The sequence below is a fragment of the Podarcis raffonei genome, chromosome 6 (assembly GCF_027172205.1).
Source record: "Podarcis raffonei isolate rPodRaf1 chromosome 6, rPodRaf1.pri, whole genome shotgun sequence".
NCBI classification, from domain to species: domain Eukaryota; kingdom Metazoa; phylum Chordata; class Lepidosauria; order Squamata; family Lacertidae; genus Podarcis; species Podarcis raffonei.
In genome coordinates this window covers 72,918,248-72,943,359 of record NC_070607.1, presented here as the reverse complement: position 1 = coordinate 72,943,359, position 25,112 = coordinate 72,918,248, and the positions used below count along the sequence as shown (strand labels likewise).

At 45.0% G+C, this 25,112-nt stretch overlaps 1 protein-coding gene across 2 annotated transcripts; it reads right to left on the bottom strand.

The window, feature by feature from the left end:
* Positions 1-1,695: 1,695 nt before the first annotated feature.
* On the bottom strand, positions 1,696-24,638 carry MYBL2 (MYB proto-oncogene like 2). 2 transcript variants are annotated; one of them, XM_053394018.1, is made up of 14 exons: positions 24,375-24,638; positions 22,405-22,492; positions 21,556-21,624; positions 21,269-21,361; positions 19,759-19,979; positions 19,295-19,451; positions 18,404-18,676; positions 15,804-16,181; positions 15,029-15,168; positions 14,538-14,637; positions 12,917-13,030; positions 11,607-11,723; positions 6,844-6,972; positions 1,696-4,610 (listed from the first exon to the last, which is right to left on the bottom strand). In XM_053394018.1, exons 1-14 carry the CDS (start codon positions 24,392-24,394, stop codon positions 4,482-4,484), a joined length of 2,028 nt encoding a protein of 675 aa, XP_053249993.1. In that variant the 5' UTR covers positions 24,395-24,638; the 3' UTR covers positions 1,696-4,481. The 2 variants fall into 2 exon arrangements, with proteins under 2 accessions (XP_053249993.1, XP_053249992.1); XM_053394017.1 differs by having other exon boundaries at positions 6,844-6,993; positions 24,375-24,637.
* Between the last annotated feature and the right edge of the window lie 474 nt (positions 24,639-25,112).

The window sequence follows — 25,112 nt, the reverse complement described above, 5'->3', positions numbered from 1 at the left end:
AAAGGCAGCATCTGAACATTCAGGAAATGCAAGGGTGGGTATGAGTCATGGCGAATCTGCACATCAGTAGTGGAGGCCCAGATAAGGTGAGTTCGTATAAGAATTCACAAAGATTGAATTCCTCAATTATCCCTACTCCCAAGCGCAGCATTACTGCTGCTCAACTCTTTCCAAAACAGAAAGGAAAGGTGATCTGCATTCATCAGGATGTTCTGTAACTCCATATTAGAGCATTTGGTTTGCATGCAGAAGGTCCCAGTTTCCATCTCCTGGTAGGACTGTCTGAAAAATCCTGGGGAGTCAGAGCTAGATAAACCCAGTGGCGTAGCGTGGGGGGTGCAGGGGGGGCCGGTCGCACCATCTGGGGGTTAGGGGGCGCAAATCCACGGGTTAGGGGGCGCAAATTACTTGCCTTGCCCCGGGTGCTGACAACCCACGCTACACCACTGGATAAACCAATCATGTGCCTTGGGAATTTTCTATGATCCTGTGTTCTGCAGTCTAGAATAGTAGCCCAGATACCTATTTTCAAGCATCATCTCTCTACTGGTTTCTGGCTAGGAAGAATTGTATCTTGCACCTAAAAGAAAATACGAGAGACAAACACACATGCTTGTACTAAGCTCAGAGGAGGGAGCACGCAGCCAGCCAGTGACAATCCTTTAAAAATGTAAGTAGTGCAGTGTCTTCTCGTTGCTTTTTCTTTTCTTAATGGGGACTGGATAAGAATCTGAGGCAGGATAATCACAGGGAAGACACAGGCAACATTGATGGAGCGGCTACTTTTAAAGATCACAAAATGGCTCCAGCAGGCAGAAGGGATTATGTCAATGACCACCTGGGATATTTTGCCTGTGATGCTGAAAGGCGCAAGTGCCACACCCCTCACCACTTTATACAAAGCAAGCATTTTAACAAATAATAACTGTGCCAGGTGGGGGGCATTATCTTCCCCCAGGAACAAGATACAGCACACAAACGATGCTGGGGAAACATCGCTGCAACGTTAGCATAATGCGCAAGCTTAGAAAGTGGGACTTTGAGAAAGAAATATGTGTTTATCGGGAGAGAGGATTGAGGAAGACGTCTATCCCCCCCCTTTTTTTTTTGCAAGCCAAATGTAGCAGCTGAATGAGCCTAGATAATGGATAGGCAAACTCAAGGCCCATGGGCTGGATCCGGCCCAGTCACCTTCTAAATCTGGCCCACAGACGGTCCGGGAATCTGTGTGTTTTTACATGAGTAGAATGTGTGCTTTTATTTAAAATGCATCTCTGGGTTATTTGTGGGGCATAGGAATTCGTTCATTCCCCCCCCCAAAAAAAAAAACAACTATAGCCCTGCCCCCAAGGTCTGAGGGACAGTGGACCGACCCCCTGCTGAAAAGGTTTGCTGACCCCACTTTAGATACATGCAGGAATCTTCACAACGAATGTATGCGGATGAAGGAGCTTCTTATTCTTCCAAGACAGACAATCTGCATTGCTAAGAATAGATTCCTTTCAGGCCATCTTCCTCCTCAGCAGGCTGTGCTGCCTATCAGATTTCTCTTTTCATAGGCACACTGTTCCCCTTGCACTATGAGCCACATTTACAGGTCACTCGGGCAGATTCCAGGATGCTATTTAGTGTTCAGTTTCATTAGCCTGAACACACTTGGTAAGCCTGTGATCTTTGACACCTTACAGAACAGGAATAATTCATCCACACCATTTTTTATTTTAACTCACGCCCAGAATACCACAAGGTATATACCAGCCGCCTTCTCTCAACTATTCCTGGGCAACAAGCTAAGAGCCTAGGCTCACAATGATATAACCTATTCTACAGGTGTTAGGACTCGGGGATAACATGGCCAGGCATGTGTTTCAGACAGGAAATGTCTGAGCTTTCCAATTAAAAGTTAATTGTCTTTGTCATTAACAGGCTCCCTCTGTTCATTTCCCCTGAAATTTGCTCAGCACTAGATCTTCCTTAATAAGCAATAAACACATAGCAGGGCACGCTGGTAGAATCAGATTTATGGGATTAGAAATGGCTTTTAATACCTTCATCATAATCTTTTAATTTAGAGCAGACTCCAAATCAAATCGGCCTCACTTTCTACAATGAATGATAATTTATTTAGGGGTTTAGCCATGACAGTGGTTCTAAGAAAGATAAATTCTTAAAGCAAAAATAATACTAATTATTCACCAAGAAAACCTCACCTGTTTTTTCCAAACAGGCATTTACATCGGAACGAACTGTGACATCTTCCCACAAAATAGTCCTACTTTCATAACAGTTCCTTCCACAAAAAAATTCAGAGCCACGCTGTTTGTCTTCCATCCATCCTATGAGGCAGGTTAGGCTGAGAAATGGGGTCTTGCTTGCCCAGAGCGATCCAATAAGCTCTTCAGCACAGGTTGACTTAAAGTGCTATTTCAAAGACTGAACGATGGAGAGATAAGAGAAGCATGCCACCCTCCATAAGCACATGTTGCAGAGGCATTGGTCAAATCCATTTTCTTTGTCCAAACATGTGCATTAAAGCACCCACCATAAGGTGCAGGATGTAGATGCACACTTAAAATCTCCAAGCACTTCTGACTGAGCTACAAATCCCATAGCTAAACTATGGGGTTCACCTCCACAAGATGTGAAGATGGCCACCAATTTAGACAACTTTAAAGGGGTTTTAGATCAATTCATGGGAGGTATCGATGGCTACTTATCATGATGGCTATGGTACCTACAAGATCAGAGAAACCATGCCTTTGTCCCAGTTGCTCAGAAACAACTATCTTAATCATGGACTCCCCAGAGGCATCTGATTGGCCATTATGGGATACAGGATATTGGACCAGACTGGCCTTTGGATTGGTCCAGCAGAGCTCTTCTTATACAACTAGACTTCCTACATCCAGATTGTCCTCTAAATCAATGCACTACACTGGTTGCAAGGATAATTTCACATATTATGCAAAGGCAAGCATTGGTTAGTCAATGGGGACCACAGCCAATCGCCACTTCCTGCCTAGTGTACCTGTTTGATGCAGGCATTTGCTAACTTATTTGTCATTCATCTATATAGCTGTAAAAACAAAACTGTGTGAAGTGGCTGTTAGCATACATCGGATGGTTGGGAAGCATGGAAATCTGTGGTATCGGGCACCAATTTGCAATTCATTTTAGGCATCTAGAAATGATTCAGTTAACAATGCAGTTTTCACATTGTCTCCTTCTGCAAGATTCATCTGACAACACAACTCATGATATACCCAGGAAGAATACAAAGCCCCAGACAATGAAGTGCTGTGGAGTATACAACACAGAACCACATTACTCTCTGGCCTCTCTTGTTTCAGCTCAGGCCTGGTTAGTGGAGGCCATTAAAAGGAAAAGGTTGATACACTGGGGAAGATGTGTTTGAATTGCTTTCCCAGGGATTACATCAAACTAATCTGAAGCAAAGTGTAAGAGTGCTTTGAAGAACCTATCTATAACATGACTGAAGACAAGTACTGCAAGACAGAGACGTATCTTATCTAGGACACGCTTTCTTTCAAGGGGTATGGGCCAGACTTTCACTCACATGTGATTTACACAGATCTCTGCAAAAGCTCCTTTTACCATAGCAGTTGTGAAGCGATAAAGCCGATTAACTCTCCCAGCACTGAGCAGACCAGCTCGCTTCAAGCAGCCTGCACCTTTCCTTATATCAGAGCTGGTGTCAAAAGATTGGCATCAGCACCATCTGGTGGACTTGGAAATATAAAATACTCAGAAGCAAACCACAACACCATATGCAAGCAATAGCAGATCAGGGTAAGAGGCAATGGTGTACCTCTTTGGAGGCAACGATTTTGATATTCTTAAGACTGCAATACTCTGGAGATGTTTTGATGCCTACCTTTACATAGTGCAACAGACCACATCCCAGTTCACAGAGTTTGTCCAATCTGAAGAGCATATTGCAGACATTTCCAACTGCTAGCAGTTCTTCTTCCTTCCATCTCAATCCCTTTGCCCGTTACCATCAGACAAAAGTTCCAAAAGAGCCAGGTGGAACGGGCAGGGACTTTAAGCATAATTACACTTGAAGAATCTCAAAGAAGGCAAAACCAAATCCAGAAGTCCAGGGCTTTCTCTTCCCCATGAATTGATTCACTTCTCTTATGTCCCTCTTTGCAAGCCAACTGATTCTTTTTTATCAAAATGAAAAGGGAGGTAGAGAAGGTTTCTCAAGGGAAGTGACAATGCCTCAGCTTAATTAATGCAGGGCTGTTGCCAAAAATTAAAAAAAAAAAATCTTTTCTGAACATTGTTTTCTATATCATGCTTGGAACCCAGAATTTAGAGCAATAAATCAAAACAAGGACATCTATGGTAAAGCTCAGGAGTCACAAAGAAGGAGCTGGTATGAGAATGCCATTCCAGGTTCGGTTCTCTTCCTCTCCCTCCCTCCACCCATGGCTACAAGAGTTTACAAGAGTTCTTCAAGATAAGATTAATGTCCGTGATGTGTGGTTCTGTTTCAACACGCCCAAGACCTGGCGAGCTTTGTCTTGCATGATCAGCTGGTCTTTAGAACCACCACAAGCCACTGTTTTCCAAGCACTGGACATCTAAGGAAGAGAAAAGAAGAGAGAGTAAGCACACTTTTGGGGAAAGCTTCTTGATGCAATTTTGTAAATTAGCCTCACTCAGGAGTCAGAATTGGTTCAGGTGAGCCCATAGGGAAGCTTTTGTAAAAAGTTGAGAATGAGTCCCCGAACTTCTCACTGACCATTGATGTGCTACAAACAACTTAAATGCATAGAGGACTAGTAATTTTGGGGGGTGGGGGTGGATTTACTTGAAAGGCTTCAGTGGGTTTAAGCCATGTAATGTATACTGTCCCAGGGCTGTATCCAGTTTTGTTAGAGCAGGGTTTCCCATAGCTGGGTCTCCAGCTGTTGCTCCTATCATTCCTAACTAGCAGGACCAGTGGTCAGGGATGATAGGAACTGTAGTCCAAAAACAGCTAGAGGCCCAACTTTGGGAAACGCTGCAAGGGCTTTTCACTGCACAATGGAGCTTCCCCTCCATCTCCTCTCCCCGAATGCCCCCTAAATCCTTTAAGAACATAAGAGCCTGCTGGATCAGGCCAGTGGCCCATCTAGTCCAGCATCCTGTTCCCACAGTGGCCAACCAGATGCCTGTGGGAAGCCTGTGAGCAAGGACATTCTGCCCACCTGTAATTCGCAGCAGCTGGTATTCAGAGGCATAGTGCCTCTGGCAGCGGAGGCCGAACATAGCCATCAATAGACTTGACCTCTGTGGATTTCTCTAATCCTCTTGTAAAGCCATACAATTCCATGGGTATCACTGCCTCCAGTGGGAAGCAATTCCATAGTTTTAACTGTTCTGGGAGTTCCAGCAACCTTGCAGAACAGACAGGGTAGGGCACTAGGGATGTATAAGTTCTGCTGTGCAAACTGAAATTCTTACATTAATGGAACTGCTTTGTTGGATATGTTGCCCTGTATTGATAGCCCTAATTATGTGTTTCTTGGGAGCCCAAGTTCCAATAGCCACATTCACTTGCCCACCCCATCCCCACCCCACCAAAGGCATGATTTTAGACACCAGTGCTGTATCTCTTCCTTCACTGTCTCCAAAGCAGGCTCTTTGTTGTTATAAGGCTGCATACTTTACGCACACACACAATCTGAATTCTGAAAAGCAATCCTGAATTCCGAACAAACTGCACGATTTCTTCAAAGAAGGAAGTTCACTCATTTTGGATCATATTTTCAGAGGCACAGCCTGCCAGGCAAGGAGTTGTACAGCTTACTCAAGTGTTGCACAGGGTGACAGTTGGGATAGGGAAGCAGGAGGGGGCAAGCAGTGTTCAAGTGCATACTCTCAACAGGCTGAGGTCCCAAATTCAGCCCCAAACATCTCCAGCTAAAAAGAACCCTCAGATAAAAGGAATAAATGGATTGACCAAGTATAAGGCAACTTCCTACATTCCTAAGACCCATTCCCTGAATATTATGCATTAACTGCTGTAGCAATGCCAGGAAAGATTAATGACTGAAAATCTCAAGACCATTAAAAATAAGTCAGTCAGGTGACTGGGCAAAACCACATTCGCAGAATGACAACCACAATTGCATCTGGTGGTGGTCATCTGTGGTTAACCCCAGTGGCACCATTCCAAAAAGCAGGGAACCCAAAGACTCATACCGCTGGAGTCAGTGTCACAATTGGGGCTACAAGTTATCGATTTGCTGTGAAATTTCAGGTGCCTCACCACAAACTTTTAAGCAGCTTCTATGCCCATCAATTCAAGAAAACAACTTTTCAGCAAGGTTAGAAGAAGGCTCACACAAAATACCATGGTAAATAATATTGATGGAACCTGGGACTGGAGGATAATCTCTCTCTCTCCCCAACCCCACTTGATTCTTTATCAACAGAAATTTGTTTTAAAAACTCGGCCCACTTATTTACAACCTAGATTCTGGGCTCAAATTTCAGTGAGTCTACTCTGAGTAAAGGTCCGTTGAACACCACCCTCCATAGGTGATTTTGTTTTAAGCTTGTATGCAACAATATGGGAAATAGTGACTAAGCAGACTCTAGTCAAATGATGGAAAAATTAACCATCACAATTCTTCATAAACTCCAAAATGGACCTTAATTAATTTAAGAAATGCAAAATCATTAACAGGTGTACAACCATGTTGCCTGGCACTTGAGCAAGGCACGACATTCACAAAGCTCATGGAGATGGCAGGTTCTGGTACTGCAAGTCTCTCAAATCCCCATAACTGTGGCACCTGCAAAGTTTCCCTAACGGACTGTGCTTACCAGAGGAGGTGGTCTGAATTTGCTTTGGATTCTCTTGGAAGACGGGGCCTTTTCTGCCTTCACATGCACAAACCCCCTGTTGAGCAAGCTGCTGTCATTCCTGCTGCTTGACAAAGAGAGATTTAGGGACTGCGGAAGGAAGTTCACAGACTGCAATCAACCAAAGGGGAAAACGAAAGTTACAACCAATGGCATTGCTGAGATTAACCTGCTTCATTTCCCTCCCAAATCCTCTTTTTAGAAAAAGGAGGCGGCGGCAGGCAAAGAAGCAAATATTTAATGTAATCAAGTTTCTCTTATCTTTCTGTCACAGTGCAAGTTTCCTAGAGAGAAAGATCGCTGGGGCAGCGATCAGAACAATAAGCCTGGTAGCCTAATGCAATGCAGTCTAGCATCATATTCGGCAGTGGCTCTCCGTGACTAAGAAACTCCGTAACTATTACTGTGGAATAATGGGAAAACTCAACCTTTGGCGTTAGTCCATAGTTAGTTGTCATGGACACCTGCCGGCAAGGAGGTTAGGCAACACAGCTGATAGATAACAGTATCATTCCATTCTGTATTGTTCCAATTGCTGCACAAATGAGTCATAGAACAAGGGCAGTTTCCCCCCAAAAACCCCCACAACCATTTACATCATGATGGAAAGGTAAGAGATAGGGTTGCCGGCTGGTCACAGAAAACAGTAGCTTCTACAGACTCCCAATGGTTTCAACTTTCTTGTCACAATGCGTGTGGAGAAATACTTGAACATTTTTGGCAGGTTAGAAGCTGGGTATCTTAGCAAATTGTGCTGTCTGTGTTGATTGGACTTGAGCCAGGCTCTTATACAGCCCCTTGGTAGGCCCAGGAGAGCCAGTGTGAACGCTCACAAACTCCTCCCACACCATGTAGCATGTCGTGTGAACAGTGGTGTGGGTAGAAGAGGAAAGGTGGCCACAGGAAACTGCAGCTCCAGGATGTTTTCAGAGCAGGAGCAACATCATCTGCCGAAGCACCAGAATAACGGACAGACCTTTCTTGCTCCAGCAAGCGAACAAGGCGAAAAACAAGGTTCTCAAGTTTTACAGTGGAAATCGGGAGGAAAATAATTGAGCAGAATACTGTCCTTGGACGGGGTTCCTGGAAACGTGCTTGCAATTTAAATGCCAACACTTATTTGCAAGGTTGCTTCCATTTTAATTAAAAGCTAAAGGTTGCAATTCAGCAGGCTAAAGTGCTTTTGTTAAATCTCAGTGTTTTAAGAAGTTTAGCCTGTACAATCAGGAGTACTGCATTCGATGGAGCATATTCCCAGGTAATTCTGCACAGGGCTAAAGTCATGCAACTCCAACATGCTAACCACTACACCTGCCTTTGCCAGCTCACTATCCTATGACTGATAGCTCACCCTAATAAGCTGGGGTTTTTTTTTTAAGTATCTCAGGATTCTGTTAACAGGCCTGCTGCCCAAGTCTACCCAGTGAACTCATCAACAAGCTGGAGCAGCCAGGTCTCCCATCCTCCAAGAATCATAAATGTGAAAGTCAACATTTGTGTAAATGTTACACAAATGAGAGGGTGTATTGCACTGTAACACTTCAGAGTTCATCTTATTTGGGGCTGGGGAGAGCAATATTTTAAAAAAAATTCTGACTCACCAACCTAGAAATTATATGCAAGTGTTTTCAATGACAAGGGAGCATTCAATATAAAATGGCCTACTTGGTCTTAAGTGGTACAAATCCAAAATTCCAATCCCTGCTTCTATGAAATGTACAGTATGCTTCTGAAGATGTTTAAACTATAATACTTAAGCACACAACCAGGATTAAATATAACTGAACTCAATGGGATATGTATTTATGAGGAAACACGCATATATACACAAATCAGAAGCACACAAAACAAGTTCCACCTAAGGGCACAGTTGGGCAACAATGCATATGGATTCATCAGAGGTAGCCAACACAACACCCTGCAGATGTTGCTGGACTCCAGACTCCTATCAGCCCCAGCCAAAATGGCCAATGATCAGGAATCATGTGAATTATAGTTCAAAAGACCTGGAAGGCATCATATTTGTTGTTGTTGTTTAGTCGTGTCCGACCCTTTGTGACCCCATGGACCAGAGCACGCCAGGCACTCCTGTCTTCCACTGCCTACCGCAGTTTGGTCAAACTCATGCTGGTAGCTTCGAGAACACTGTCCAACCATCTCGTCCTCTGTCATCCTCTTCTTCTTGTGCCCTCAACCTTTCCCAACATCAGGGTCTTTTCCAGGGAGTCTTCTCTTCTCATGAGGTGGCCAAAGTATTGGAGCCTCAGCTTCAGGATCTGTCCTTCCAGTGAGCACTCAGGGCTTATTTCCTTCAGAATGGATAGGTATGATCTTCTTGCAGTCCATGGGACTCTCAAGAGTCTCCTCCAGCACCATAATTCAAAAGCATCAATTCTTTGGCGGCATCATATTAGCTGCCCCTTACTATAGATGTTAACATAATACCGTGATACCTTGGTTCCCGAACTGCTTAGTTGTGGAACAAATCGGCTCCTGGATGCTGCAAACCCAGAAGTGTGTATCCCAGTTTGTGAACGTTTTTCGGAAGCCGAACATCTGACACTGCTTCTGCTTGAGTGCAGGAAGCTCCTGCAGCCAATCAGAAGCCGCACCTTGGTTTTTGAACAGTTTCAGGAGTCAAACGGACACTCGGAATGGATTAAGTTCAAGAACCAAGGTTCCACTGTAAACATGTCACAAGGAAACGGGTTGGCTTTACCAACTTCCAATGTGTCCTTTTTTTCAGCACCATTCCTAGATTTGCTTCATCTTATTTTCTCTCTCTCTCTCTTGCATTTCCCCCCATTTCTTATGAGCCAATCGCCCAGCAGATTTTTACCACCCTTTTTACCTGCAACAACCTGAGCCTCTCATCGGCAGACTGCCACGGCATGGTTGCTAAAAGCATGGGCCAAATGCAGCCTTGCTGCAACTCTACAGAGGTTAACCATTTTACAGCATGCATGAGAAAAGCCGTAGCCTGCCGGTTTGTACTGCTGCACAAGTGCACCCCGTTAGCAAGCAAAACATTGATTATTGTATCAGAATTAATGAGGGTCAAACATTCAGCAATTGTTTTTAAAAGCCAAATGGGATTTGTCTCGATTAAAAACAAACCTAGAGTTCCAAGGTAATTCATTAGCGTGGACAGGCAAGTCACTAACATGCCACTTGCAGAAATGAGTGCCATCAAGGGTTGCCTCACAAGGAAACCGTTCATTTAAATTCCCAGATTCTAGTACTGAAGGCACTTGCAATGCACTAAGCAAATGTCTCTGAAATGAGTCAGCCTGGCTGCTCCCACCTGTCAGCGAAGTCAAAGCTGCGATTGATAAGCAAGTTGTTTGGCAGTAGAAATCCCTGGGGTCCTAATGAGCTGCTGTTTCCACCTCCCTTTACTGCACTTTCTTTGCTTCTGGCTGATTTTTTTTAGTAATCCTTGAAATCTCCAGTGTTTGCCCTTTCTTTACCCCTAGCAACCAGAATGCAGTGTTCCTGTGGTAGGGTCATCTGAGATCAGGTACTCCCTAGAACTTGTTTTCTGTGAATAAGTGTGGTGAGTGTTCAAGAATCCCCTCCTTAAAGGGCAAATCTATGTTGTGAAAACTCTGCAATAGACTGTGCAGAAGCTAAAGACCAGGCACTCTTTAAGAATTCACTTTGGTTTAGGATTGGCATTGGAGAAAACAGGGTTCTTGTGCCTTTCAGAATTGTACTCCTTATGCTGGTCTGTGACCGTAATAAAGTTCATTCATTCATTCAGTTGTACTTTCCACAATCCAGAAAAGGAGGAGCAATAATGACTGTACAGTGGTACCTCGGGTTACATACGCTTCAGGTTACATACACTTCAGGTTACAGACTCCACTAACCCAGAAATAGTACCTCGGGTTAAGAACTTTGCTTCAGGATGAGAACAGAAATCGTGCTCTGGCGGCGCAGCAGCAGGAGGCCCCATTAGCTAAAGTGGTGCTTCAGGTTAAGAACGGACTTCCAGAACGAATTAAGTACTTAACCTGAGGTACCACTGTACTCTCTTAATTCTGTGTTATGTCATGTCCCCAAGGCAGCCATTTTTTCGTTGGCACCCTCACTACTGTCTCGAAATTCAAACTGTGCCCACTGGTCCACACATCTGGGCAATCAAAGCCCAGTACAGCCTACTTTGACTTGAAGCAGCTCTTGAAAATCTCCAACAGATGTTTTTTCTCTGACCGACTGCAAGGAATTCAACTTAAGACATTTTGTATTCAAATGCACTACCACTGAGCTATGGCCTGCCTCAGTGCATATCCATTGCCACAAAAAAATATGGAGGCATCCAAAAGCCAAACTAGACGAGACGCAACAAAAGTGCCTTGTCTCATTTGTTCCTCACTGGAATACACCCAAGGGTGGGGAGCAGAATTGATTCAGGTAGCGCTGGTGCAGAATGGGGGACTTAACCCTCTTTCCAATCAAAATGGCAATCTCGTATTTTGTGGGAAGGATGCACCCACTTCTCTAATGAAATCTGCTGTCCACTATGGTTACATTCTGGCAAAGGTAACACAAACCCCTGTCAGATATTTGTCCCAAGTCTCATGTAGTTTGGCCTGTTCCAAGCTTTTTAATTCAGAACCACGAGGACCAGATACTTGTGGTTTTTAAAAATGATCTTAAAGAGTTTCTAGTTACTAAGACTACTCCCCACTATCATCACCACCCATCTGATTACGACTCACCTGAGATCTTTTGAAGCAAACAGGTTTGGCCGTGGTGGAAACTGTCAGCTTCAAGTCTTCATCCACAATGTCAAGGGCTAGAGATTTCCTGACCTTCTTAATGGGACTCCTGTGCATCTGGAAAGACAAGAGAAGAATATTTAAGACCCAACAAAAAACAGAAGGCAACAATTTGGGGATGAAGTAGCATTGTATACTAATTTTAGAACAAAGGGAAAGCTTCATGGGGCACCAGTAAGTTATGGAGAATGAATTCATTTGAGCACACTTGACAGCTGTCAGGAAGACTCCATACTACTATCTCTGCAGTTACATAGGAACAAAGGAATCTGCCTTCTATAAAGTCAGACAACTGGTTCATGTAATGTACGACTATCTACACCAGAGGTGAGGAACCTTCCGCCCTCCAGATGCTGCTGGACTACAACTCCCATCATCCCTGACTGTTGACCACGCTCATTGAGAATGATGGGAGTTGTAATCTGGCAACATCTGGAGGGCCACAGGTTCCCCAGCCCAGACTGAGTGGCTGTGGCTCTCCAGAGTTTCAGACAGGAGTCTCTTCATGCCTTATGTAGATATGTGAGTGATTCAACGTGGGCCCTTCTGCGTGAAAATAAGGGCGCTCTACCACTGAGCTACAGCCTTTCACCATAACGATGTACAAACTGGCAGACCACATACATCCATTGGCTGTCATGACTGCAGCACCGGGGAAGTACAGAGCTGGCTTCAAACCGCCAGTGCAATACCACCGGTGCAAAGCTGAATTTGCTAGCTGCAATGCCTATGGACAAAATATCATGCCTGGGAAAGAGAATCTGCTGTGGTCCACAATGAATGTCTTATTACCAGTTTTTAAAGATGCTGCAGCACACTTTATTTTGGGGGGGGGAGGGAGGTGCAGCCAACACTGTTAGCAAATGCTCAGCATTCTGGATGCATCAAATTCCTGCAGAACCCTAATGGTCCCAATGACCCAGCCTGCTCTTACATACTTGAGCATGTATCTCACTTATCCAGTACTGGTCCTCATGTAGTCAGAATAGCTCTAGGCACACGCAAGAGTGAGCTCTCAGAAGGCTTGGAGCAACTCTGCAGTTTGCAGAAGTACCAAAAGTATTTAGAAACTATATAGCCCTTGAGAAGAACCCACCTACTCCCGGTAAAAGCACCTCAATGAGGAGTTAGCCTGCTCAATGGGCACTGAATGCCGACTGAAGGTTTGATGAGCAGGGGATGAAACCCTAAAGAGAACCACTCCACACTGCACCGTTTTCCTGCAGATCATACTTGTACAATATACTTACACCCTGTTTCCTCTTCTGTCTCTCTGGCTTCACATCATCTTCTATGATCAGCTCAATACCAGCCTCGCTCCGTAGTACTTCTTTCAAATCCTCTTCCAGGTTAGGCGTTTGAGGCTGGGGTTAGGGATGCAGGAGGAAGAGAAAAATTTGCACTTCCAGACTTTCCATCATGAACAATATATGTGACCAGTACATGTAGCACAGGCCAAGAACATAAAATTGTTTCGTTGCCACTGTGCAGATCTCCATCATAGATAAAGGCTCTTTCTGGTAGCGCACAAAAGTCTGTCTCTAAACTGGCTCTTAGCTAACCTGACCTGGAAGGACTCACATGGCACACTTCTCTTAGGACTAATGTTTCCCCAAGAACACCTACATGCTCAAAGACAGCGGCAAAGCCCAGCATGCAGACCTCACCTGGAGTACTGTGTCCAGTTCTGGGCACCACAGTTCAAGAAGGACACTGACAAACTGGAACATGTCCAGAGGAGGGCAACCAAAATGGTCAAAGGCCTGGAAACGATGCCTTATGAGGAACGGCTAAGGGAGCTGGGCATGTTTAGCCTGGAGAAGAGGAGGCTAAGGGGTGATATGATAGCCATGTTCAAATATATAAAAGGATGTCACATAGAGGAGGGAGAAAGGCTGTTTTCTGCTGCTCCAGAGAAGCGGACACGGAGCAATGGATCCAAACTACAAGAAAGAAGATTCCACCTAAACATTAGGAAGAACTTCCTGACAGTAAGAGCTGTTCGACAGTGGAATTTGCTGCCAAGGAGTGTGGTGGAGTCTCCTTCTTTGGAGGTCTTTAAGCAGAGGCTTGACAACTATATGTCAGGAGTGCTCTGATGGTGTTTCCTGCTTGGCAGGGGGTTGGACTCGATGGCCCTTGTGGTCTCTTCCAACTCTATGATTCTATGATTCTATGCAGCTTTGAGGGAAGAGCTGTGCGTCTGAAAAACTGCAAGAGCCTTAGAACTATTGGAGCACAATAGCCTCCGGATATTTATCCTCCTTACGAAGAACCTAAAAAAGGTGGCAAGATCAAGTCCCCATAACCTTATTACATAGCTTGACTGATATGGCATCCATAGCCTTTTAGGGAAAAAACATATCTAAAAATAAGGAAACTGCATGATTCCTTCATAGAGAAAAATACAATAAAATGCCAGCCTTAAAGTGCTTGGGCTTGCTGAGAGCTGTAATGAAACTGAAAGCTGCTGTTTTGGACCTACTTTGTTAACCTATTAAAAAAAAAATCAACATTGTTCAGACAAGCAGAACACCATCTCACAGGCCAAAAAACCTGACAGGTTGAATCTAGCTGACAGTCTCAAAATCTGCTAATCTTTTAATTTTCATGTGAAGCATCATTTCATTCTATACTAATGTAAGGATATTTCTGCTGAATACTGGCTTCATGTTTTTGCTTAAGATGGGGGACTTGGTCCAGAATTCTAGCACTGCGGTCCCAGCAGCAGAAGCACAATGGAATGCAATACAGGTAGGACCCACGAAACAGCTATACAGTGTACACACACACACACACACACACACACAGAGAGAGAGAGAGAGAGAGAGAGAGAGAGAGAGAGAGAGAGAGAGAGAGAGATACACGTACCAAAGGCCTAATTGGTCCATACTTCTCCAGAGCATTCTTGAAAGGTGTGGGTGTATGAGGCGTATTGTCCGTGATGTACTTCTGATCAGGTGTCACAAATCTGAAAGCACCAAAGAGGAGAGGAAAGAGGTTTGCTGCGGGAATTTTTAGGTCTTACAGATTTTGTGACTTGTCGATTAACTGTTGCATTTTAATTGCTGCTTGATTGTAAGCTACCCAGACAACACTGTTACTGGGAAGCATACAAGGAATACAAACAGATATCCAAACAATTAAAAAATACCGGCTCACATGCTCTTCCTTGAAGGAAGGTCAGTGGGATTTGCATGGAACGCGTTGCACAGTGTCCCTTGCGCAAGACCACACCACTGTAGCTTCACTGGTGTCACTATAGGATTAGGTGCTCCCAGCACTGAACACTAGGCCCAGACATATCCGTGAAGCCAACAGGATACATGATGGAGTGAGAGTGAGGGGAAGAAAATACTTACACTGAGTTTTTCTGAAGCAACGGTGTCTTGTCTCTGTGTAGCGGGGTAGTCACTATCACTTTCTGGCTGCACACAGGAGTGGAAGTTAAAGATGGGTTCTCAAGGTCAAGAGTGTCTTGCTTGGTCCAAAAATTCAGGAACTGCCAAAGAAAGGAAATTAGAAGAGTCGACACACATCAGCTGAATTGGATTAATTAACGGATTGGTTTTCAACTCTATTTCAGCTTTGCGTAGCGATTCCTGAACCCTGGATTTTACATTTTCAGTATAATATGACCAAGGACAGTTTTCCATGTTGTAAACACCTGGCCATAAGGAAGCATGGGAGGCTGTGCCTTCCTCCACCACAAGTGGCTGAATCTGTGGTCAAGTGGGTCCAAGACCTGTAAAATATGTCTGGAGAGTGAGGGTCTAAAGCAGTCTGTGTTGTCTCTGACAAGTCATGCGACCAGGACACCCTGATCTTTCTTGGATAAAGGTCTTCCAAGCTGTATACTTAAATATGGAAGTGTAAGAAGAGTATCTAACATGACTTTTAAAAAAATACTATAAGAAAGCAGGCTCTAAAGCAAATTTTGTGTTTCTGTCTGGTTCCCATTGATTTTACCAACTCAAGTGAGCAATCTCCATATAAAAGCCATGTGAGCTCCAGTGAACCATTAATAAATGGGAGGACATCACTCAAGAATAAAAGGGTGATTTGCAGAAGATAAAATGTCATGCATGAAGGCGACCACTGACTCACTCTTGCTGCCCACTCTTTGCAGCTCCATACCTGGGAGGGGGAGAATGGCAGTGTCTTGACAGGGGTGCTCTTAGGCGTCATGCTGTTGCAGGAGTCCTGGAAAGAGAGGTTGCCACTGGTCCACCCTTCTGGAACAGGCGAGAGTGTGACTTTCCTCTTCTTCTGCCGCTTAAGCACAGAAGGCGGTGTACCGAAGCTCATGTCCGTGCAAGGGGAGATGGGGATGAGCTCGCCCTTGCTGCCTTTGCTCAGGTCTGAAATGGTGTGGCCATCCAAACGGTACTCTGTCACGTTCTGCGAGGTGGAGGAGGGCTTGAGGGATGTTTGCCTATCTGGGCTGCTGCTGTTACTTGTAGACAGGTAGTCAGGGAGGTCAAATTGAAACAGATCACACCAACCATCTGGGTCCTGCCAGAATAGGAAAGTTCAGAACGTTTGGGAGGATAAAACTGCAGACAAGAATGTGGCAGGGCAGAATGGGTGGCAGAATAACTTGGCACAAGTAGATTTGAGCAATTTCAATGCAAACCAAGTGCACGAGCTATGTACTGGAACCTTAGGCCTTGGATATGGAGCAAGTTATTTTCACAGAGACCCCATTCAAATCCATGTAGAAAAGCTAACTTAACATCTAACTTACCGTATTTTTGCTCTATTGGACGCACCGGACCATAGGAGGGGGAGAACAGGGGAAAAAAATTTTTTTTCTTGTTCTCCCCCTCTAAAACAAGGTGTGTTCTGTGCGTTCAAGGTGCATTCACCCGAAGCCTCCGGAGCCCAGTGGGAATTCCCACTGTTTGAGGCTGGGGGGGGGGGAGCACTGCTTGCAGATCCCAAGGCTTGCAGATCCCTGCCCGAAGCCCGGGACGCACTGCACACCGACCCCTCTCGCTCTCCAGGCTTCAGCGAAAGCCTGCATTCGCTCCATAGGACGCACACACATTTCCCCTTCATATTTGGAGGGGGGAAAGTGCGCCCTATAGAGCGAAAAATACGGCAAGTCCTCTTGATTTGAATGGGAACTAAGTGCAATAAACCTGTGCCACAATCCTCTACAAACTTTGCTTGAAAAATCAATACCCAACACTGGACAAAAATGCAGCATAGCTGGGTTTCATTTTACATATAATGGCAGGCCAGTTTTAAATTGTCTCAGCCACAAATACTAAAAACCAGTAGTAAACTGGAGGGAGGGAAAGTGCTTCCAAGAACATTAAAGGATCCCTGCTGGATCAGACCAAACGGATATCTAATAACCATTCTGTTCCCCACAGTGGCCAATGGAAGGCTTAAGGAAGGCCTGCACGCAGGACATGAATGCAACACCAACCTCCTGCTTGTGTCCCCCAGCAGCTTCTGAGATTGGAAGCAGCATCCAGCCACCATGACTAGTAGACATTGATAGCCTTTATCCGCCATGAATTTGCCTAACCTGTCTCCATAGTGGCTATTGCCCCATGCCATGGAAGAAAAACTCCATAGTTTAACTATGTGCTGTGTGAAGAAGTCCTCACTTTTGTCTGCCCTGAACCTGCCACCCCATTCAGCATCAATGGATGGCTCCACATTCATGAAAAGGGAAGAAAATTCTCTTCTGCTGCACCAAGCATAGTTTTTTCACACCTCAACTACGACCGCCCTTACTGTGCCAATTCCCTGCCGATAAGGTGGGGAGGGGATTGTTTGTGCTGGTATTTGAATGCTTTGAATTTTATTGTTAGTCACTGTTGCAGTGATGATCAACTTGAGATGTTTGTTGGCCCTATTGATATTGGTGTTTTAATTGTTTTAGCTGTTAGCGCAGTGGTTCCCAATTGGGGATCTGCATAACCCATCCAGGAGGTTCACGGCACCATTCACGTAACAAAAACTACCATAGAGATATCAAAATTTTCAAAAGTAGGGCGTCCAAGGCTTGGCTTTTGCAAAAAAAACAGCACTTCGATAATAGGGAACCACTGTTAGAGCATTATCTTGAAACGTTATATTTTATTCTGCATGTTGCTGTGAGCTGCTTTGAGCATGGCTTTACCAAGAAGAAGCGGCATACAGTGGTACCTCAGGTTACAAACACCCCGGGTTACAGACTCCGCTAACCTGGAAGTAGTACCTTGGGTTAAGAACTTTACCTCGGGATGAGAACAGAAATCGCGTGGCGGCAGCAGCAGGAGGCCCCATTAGCTGCAGTGGTACCTCAGGTTAAGAACAGTTTCATGTTAAGAACGGACCTCCGGAATGAATTAAGTTCGTAACCAGAGGTACCAGTGTACAGTGGTACCTCAGGTTACATACACTTCAGGTTACATACGCTTCAGGTTACAGACTCCGCTAACCCAGAAATAGTGCTTCAGGTTAAGAACTTTGCTTCAGGATGAGAACAGAAATCGTGCTCCAGCAGCGCGGTGGTGGCAGGAGGCCCCATTAGCTAGTGGTGCTTCAGGTTAAGAACAGTTTCAGGTTAAGTATGGACCTCCAGAACGAATTAAGTACTTAACCTGAGGTACCACTGTACAAATAAACTTGATGGTGATTATGATCATAGCAAAAAAGAGCCTATGATGAGCAAAGCCTACATGCAAACTCCTCATCCCTGAATGTACTACGGAAATAAACATCAATCCACTTCTTACAGATTCAATCATGTCCAGGGCTTCTGTAATAGCTGGGGCTGTAGAGGTGCACAAATAACTGCCTGCTTCGACCACCCATGTGTACTGAGATGAGCCTTCCTTCAGGTCACTGTCAGGCGCTGTGTTTTCTGATGCTCCCGCGATACTGTCGTCCGCCAGGCTTTCTGGGAGTTGCTCAGGAGGCAGCTTTGGCAGGCCAACAGATTCTTCATCCATGGCTACCTCCTGCTTTATTTCCAAGGGCTGAACAGGCCAGTCTGTCAACAAGGTTTGCTGTGGAAAGCAAATGAGGATTTGTGTGACTACTACACAACAACAATAAAAGCAAATCAAGTACACGGCTGCACTCAAAGAGCATCAAGGCTGCAAAATCAGGTACTAAAATCATGAGCCAATGTCCAAAACAGTATTCGGCAGTGCTAAATCAGACCCTTCACAGTAAAAGCACAAAGTCATGAAACATTTCCGAAGCATCCAAATGAGGCTGCAGTCCTAACCCCACGGACCACTTCTTGATATATGAGGATTATGTTGTTAAAGATTTATTTTGAAGCTTCGGTGCCAACTCCTGTTGGATTACAAAATGCAAATGAGAAAAAGTTGAGCGGTTATGATGCAAACAGTTCTGCCTTCATTGATTCCAAAACCAGCATCTTGGCTACAAAGAAAACTCCTGCTTTCATCTGCCGTTTGGATCCCTGAATAAAAAATGAGTGGATTTTGCAAGATGCTTTTTACAAATGTAAAACTGAAGTTTGCAACCTTATTCCAACGTACCAAAAAAAGGCAGATTAATTTAAGGCCGTATAGAATATTGTGACAGTATCACCTGGAAGTTTGCCTAAATATAAATAATGAAGTTTTCAGAGATATAAAAAAGCTTTGTAATACCTGGCTTTCGACTTCTTGTGCAGTTTGGCTTTCCTTTCCTTCCACCTCCACCAGGAGATAGAGGGGCTTAGAGTCTTTTGCTTCGCTAAGAAAGCCTCCTGTCTCCACCTTCCTTTTGATTGTGGAATTCCAGTGGTTTTTCACAGCATTGTCTGTCCTGTAAAGCAGAAAGTGCACACACATCACTGAAAAGTGAATCACAAGAGGAGAAGCATCCTAGGAACAGACGAAGCTCCTTGGGCCAAGTCAGGCCATTGATTGGTCCATCTAGCGTAATAATGTCTACACTGATTGGCAGTGACTCTCCAGAGTGCTAGACAGGGCTTTCTCCCAGCACCAGGGGTTGAACCTGGGATCTTCTGCATGCAAAGAAGATGGCCACCCAACGACCTCCTCCATTTTCTTGTTTGATAGATCCATCCCAGTATGGGACAGAAGAATGCAAAGGTCCATAAGGAACCTACCTCCCAGGCAGCAACTTCGCAATTTCGGCCCAGCGGTTCCCCAGAACCTTGTGAGCCTCACAAATGATACGGTCTTCTTCCTCTGTCCACGATGACTTTTTCACCTCCGGGTTCAGGTGGTTGTGCCAGCGTTCTCTACACTGCTTGCCCAGCCGGCCTTTCAAGTGCTTGGCTATGAGCGTCCATTGCTTTGTGCCATACTTCTTCACTAATTCAGTGACCTCATAAGGGGGGAAAGGACAAATTGTTATTCACTGTGTGATCACGGTGGCAGACTCCATCCTCACTGTGCATTAAAGGGAAAAGGGAAAGGACCCCTGGACGGTTAAGTCCAGTCAAAGGTGACTATGGGGTTGCGGCGCTCATCTCACTTTCAGGCCGAGGGAGCCAGCGTTTGTCCATAAGACAGTTTTCCAGGTCATGTGGCCAGCATGACTAAACCACTTCTGGCACAACGAAACACTGTGACGGAAGCCAGTGCACACGGAAACTCCATTTACCTTCCCGCCGCAGCGGTACCTATTTATCTACTTGCACTGGCATGCTTTTGAACTGCTAGGTTGGCAGGAGCTGGGACAGAGCAACAGGAGCTCACCCCATCGTGGGGATTCGAACCGCCAACCTTCTGATCAGCAAGCCCAAGAGGCTCAGTGGTTAAGAACACAGCACCACCTGCATCCCTCTTCACTGTGCATATGTTCAACTCTATCATTCTATGATTCTACCCAGAAGAAAAATTCTTCTGAGTTCAGTGCAAGAGTGTTGGATTCAACTGAATAGCTGCAGGGAGCCTGTGCATGTACAATTACACGCAAAGGGCTCTCTCAATAAACCTGGGTAGCTTGCAAAAGCAGAGCTCCCAACTGGCTTGAGAATATCCAATTTGTGTAGTTGTGTGTGTGTAGGCTCCATGCAGCTACTGAATTGTGTGTGTGGGGGGGTGTAGATCTCACTATCCCACACCGCAGCACCGCTCAACAGAATTGCATTGAAACAATAATATGAGCTTCTGTGCTTGCTACCTTATTAATACATTGCTGTTTCACAATTGCCCAACTTAACAGCCATTAGCGTTAGATAACTCATGTTCGATTTCTACCGAGCAACCTAAGTTACTTTACCCTAAGGACAGTGCCATGACTGCATAGAGTGTACAAACAAACGTTACCAAGTTACTAAAAGTGCAAGCCTATTTCGCTGGAACTTACTCCCTCGTAAAAGCACACAGGAATGCAACCTTAGGATAGCAGCTGATGGTGGAGAGTTAAGACAGCATGGTGCTCTGTGTGTTTTTAAGGGTGATATTTAAGAATTAAATCAGAGTCTTACCAAAAAACTGCTAGGGTTAGGAATCTGTACCACGGTCAAAATAGACCCTGTATTTGATAGATGAAGAGTGGCAGTCAATACTGCAGGATCTTTCAAATACTGGGATTCTAGAGAGATTCTACCTGCAAGATGGAATTCTAATTTCTTCAACTATAAGAGACACATGTTGAGAAATAGTTACCTTCTGATCTTCTTGTTTAGTCCAAGGGCCTTTAACCAGGACAGGGTTTAGCACCCGAAGCCAGCGATATTGACACTGCTGCTCAGTGCGGTTCTATGAGCAAACGTAAATAAGTACATGCTTAAGTGAAGATTGATAAGGCAGGCATAAAGAGAAACCAAAAGTATCAGGCAGAGAGATTTTTTTTTAAACTAGCAGCTTGATCTTTTGCATCTCTGTCATACCCCTCTCTGCTCCAAAACACCCCACCAGCAAAACCTTCCACTCTGTTGAAAAACTCCACTTACAGGAAACTGACTTGCTAGGAACTTCCAGTCATGTCCAAACTGTGTCACCAGTGAATTCAAAAGCTCATCCTGCAAAAAAGCAAAGCCATCAGCTTTGGCACACAAGTAACATATACGGTATGTTGTTTCATTACCTAAATTATGTATTTCAGGAACAAAAGAATGGAATTTACCAAAACAGAAGTTTGTGACACCATGACATCATGAGATACAGCATGGCAAGGAAAGGAACAGAGGTTTGACCTTCAACACAGCATTCCAGCTACTTCTATGTGCCATCCAGAAAACAGAGCTGCTAGCTAGAAACTAGGTCTTGTGTTGCACTCTAAAGCAGCAGGGTGCTATAGCGGAAAGCAGGATGAACTGGGTAGCTCCATCTTATTTGTCAGGGACAGAATGCCTATTTCGCAGTTGCTCCAGGAACCTCTCCTCATGGCACAATAGCTAAGATGGTGATAAAGGCCCGGTCTTTAACAAGACACACACACACAAGTCCATTGGTTCATATTTTTTTCCACTCCGTTTGGCCAATTTGGGAAACGTAATGCTATATGTATTCCAACAATTTGACATGCAATACGTTAAGCACAGAACTTTGGCCTCCGGAGAATGCCTGGGCTCGTTTCTAGTCCTCATGAAAGTAGGGAAAGCAGCAGGAGAGAAGAGGGGAACATGGCTGGAATAGGCAAATTATGCATTCCATTCCCATTTTATTTCTTTATTGGATGCGTATACAAAGACTTCTGTAAGGATTTTCAAAGTAGCACATATCTCACGTCAGCAAAGCGTTTTCCATTCAGCTAAGCTCCCCAAGGCCACACCCCCTACTTTCCTCAACACGTGACATACCTCTTCACGTGACCACTTGACTTTGCATCTGTTATCCCGCCGTTCAGATGCATCTGAATCTTGGTAATGCAGTTGATCTTGCTCTTCACTATTGCAAACAAAATTTAAAAGCAAATGGGAAAAGACAGCATGTAAGTATCTTGCTTTACAGATTTTTAATCCCCCCCCCCAATATTCTACCACCGACTAGAATCTCCAGCCCATACCTCAGAACCCATTGAAACAATACAAAGGAGAAAGATAGGTAGGTAGATAAAAACAAATACTTAAACTTCCTTCAATGTGAACACTGCATCTGCTGGTTTGCTACTGGGACAGGTTCAAGGCACTTGTGGTAATTCACAAAGTCCTAAACAACTTGGGGACAAAGTAGTTGAAGGACTGGACTCCTTATGCTCTACCTCGATCTCCAAGATCTTCTGCACCCATGAGGTTCAGCTGAACTTCACTGGGGCTGAGGCTTTAGTGTGGCAGGCCCTGCCCTATAGAATTTGCTACCAGCAGAATCTCATCTCGCTTTATTGGCAGAGGGAGCCGGCATACAGCTTCTGGGTCATGTGGCCAGCATGACTAAGCCGCTTCTGGTGAACTAGAGCAGCGCACGGAAACGCCATTTACCTTCCTGCTGGAGCGGTACCTATTTATCTACTTGCACTTTGACGTGCTTTTGAACTGCTAGGCTGGCAGGAGCAGGGACCGAACAACGGGAGCTCACCCCGTCACTGGGATTCGAACCGCCGACCTTCTGATCGGCAAGTCCTAGGCTCTGTGGTTTAACCCACAGCACCATCCACGTCCTTCCACATCCAGGCATCTAGGCCACTTACACGTGCAGTGCTTATTTAGAATGTTAGACTAGACCAGGGTCCAAATTCCCCCTCAACCATGATGGTTGGTCTCCCAGCCTAATGCACCTCACAGGTAACTTGCTGTGCGGCTCAACAGGGAAAGGGGAGATCCATGCACACCATTTTAAACACCTTGGAAAAAAATGTGAGCTATTAACACAACACCAAATAATATAAGTAATGCCATGCTGTCTTTCACACATTATTGTTGTTGTTGTTGTTGTTGTTTAGTAGTGTCCGACTCTTTGTGACTCCATGGACCAGAGCACGCCAGGCACTCCTGTCTTCCACTGCCTCCTGCAGCTTGGTCAAACTCACAGCAACCTAAATGGCCAGAACATTCCCAACAGTCTCCTCGCAGATAGTGTGTCTACTCAGAAGTAAGCACTATTGAATTCAGTGGGGCCTACCGCCCAGTAAAGTGAGTTTAGGATGCAGCCATAAGCCATGATTTTTCACAGCTTTCCCAACTACCCCACCTGGTAGCTGGACCTGGCAGTCCTCATATAACAACCATTAGGTCCACCATCCAGGCAATCCCAATTCAAGTCTTTGCCAGCTCGTTATCAGTTCCTCTCCTTGCTTTAGCACCAGAAGGCCTCTAAACAAGATCGGGGGGGGGGTCCCGCTCCAGACTGTGGCCCACGATCCCTTTCATAACTGAACTGCTCTTCCTTGCAGAAGGATTAGCTTAATACTAATAATGATGATGAAAAAAGGAGAAAATAGATCACTAGGGAAAGCAGAGTGACGCTCTTCCTTTCTCCCTCCCGCACCGCTTGGCGCAAAAAAGAGCTAAGTTCCTCTCCCCGCCCTTGCAAATTCACGCGGGCCATTTTAAGCATCTTTAAAGCAGCTTTAAGCAGCTTTCTCCCTTTCAGATCGCGCCAAATAAATCATCCGCGATATAATTTTACAGATCTATCCCTGTGTATGCTCCACTACCGTGGACGGTGGGTCAATCAGTTGGGGGGGAAAGGGCGGGGGGGGGAGAGGAGAGAAAGGAAAAGAAAACAGGCGGGGAACGGATTTCCCACCACCTTTCCAACCCATCCTAAATAATGCCTCCAAAAACAGCTGCAATATTCTCTTTTCCCGCCCCCCGCCTCAAATGCAACTCACCAGCGAGCCCTGCGAGACATTCTGCCTTTTTTTCTTCTGCGTTCAAATCATGCGATGGCCAAAAATAATAATAAAATGAAACTTTCAAAAGAACAGAAAAGGCTACCAGAACTTGGAGGGGAGGGTGGGGGGACGGATGCCGCTAAAGGACCCCCTCTGAATAGCGCGCGCAAGCCAGGCTGCTGCTACTGCTGCAGCTCCACGGCTCGCGCCCGCCCGGGACTCCGAAAAGCACTTTCCTATCTCGCGCCAACTCCGCCCCAGCCAGCCACCTTTTCCGGCGGAGTGACGCTGCGCGCGCGAGGCTGACGACACACAGGATATTCTTGGGAGGGAAAAAGAGGAGGCGGAGGAAGAAGAGGGCAAAAAAAAAAGTGGCGCGCGCGGGCAAGATGCAGCTTTGTATACTGTATTATCTCTCTAGTAGCACCCACATAAAGTTTTTATTTTCTTTTTTAAAGGAGAAAGCCGCTCCAAATCTAAGAAAGTGAAAAATGGTGTTGCGACACTGCAGCAAGCAATGAAGAAACAAAAGCCAAAATGCTTACGTGGGAAATAAGATGGGTGCAGTCGGTTTCTCATTATTTCAATAGGCGAAATCATTATCATTATTATTATTATTATTATTAGTGCTACATTTCTTAAACAGACTGTATTTGTGGATTGCAGGTATTTATATAACCCGCCTCTTTATTTTGGGTTTTTTTTCTCCTATAAAGGAGAATATGTGCTGAGATT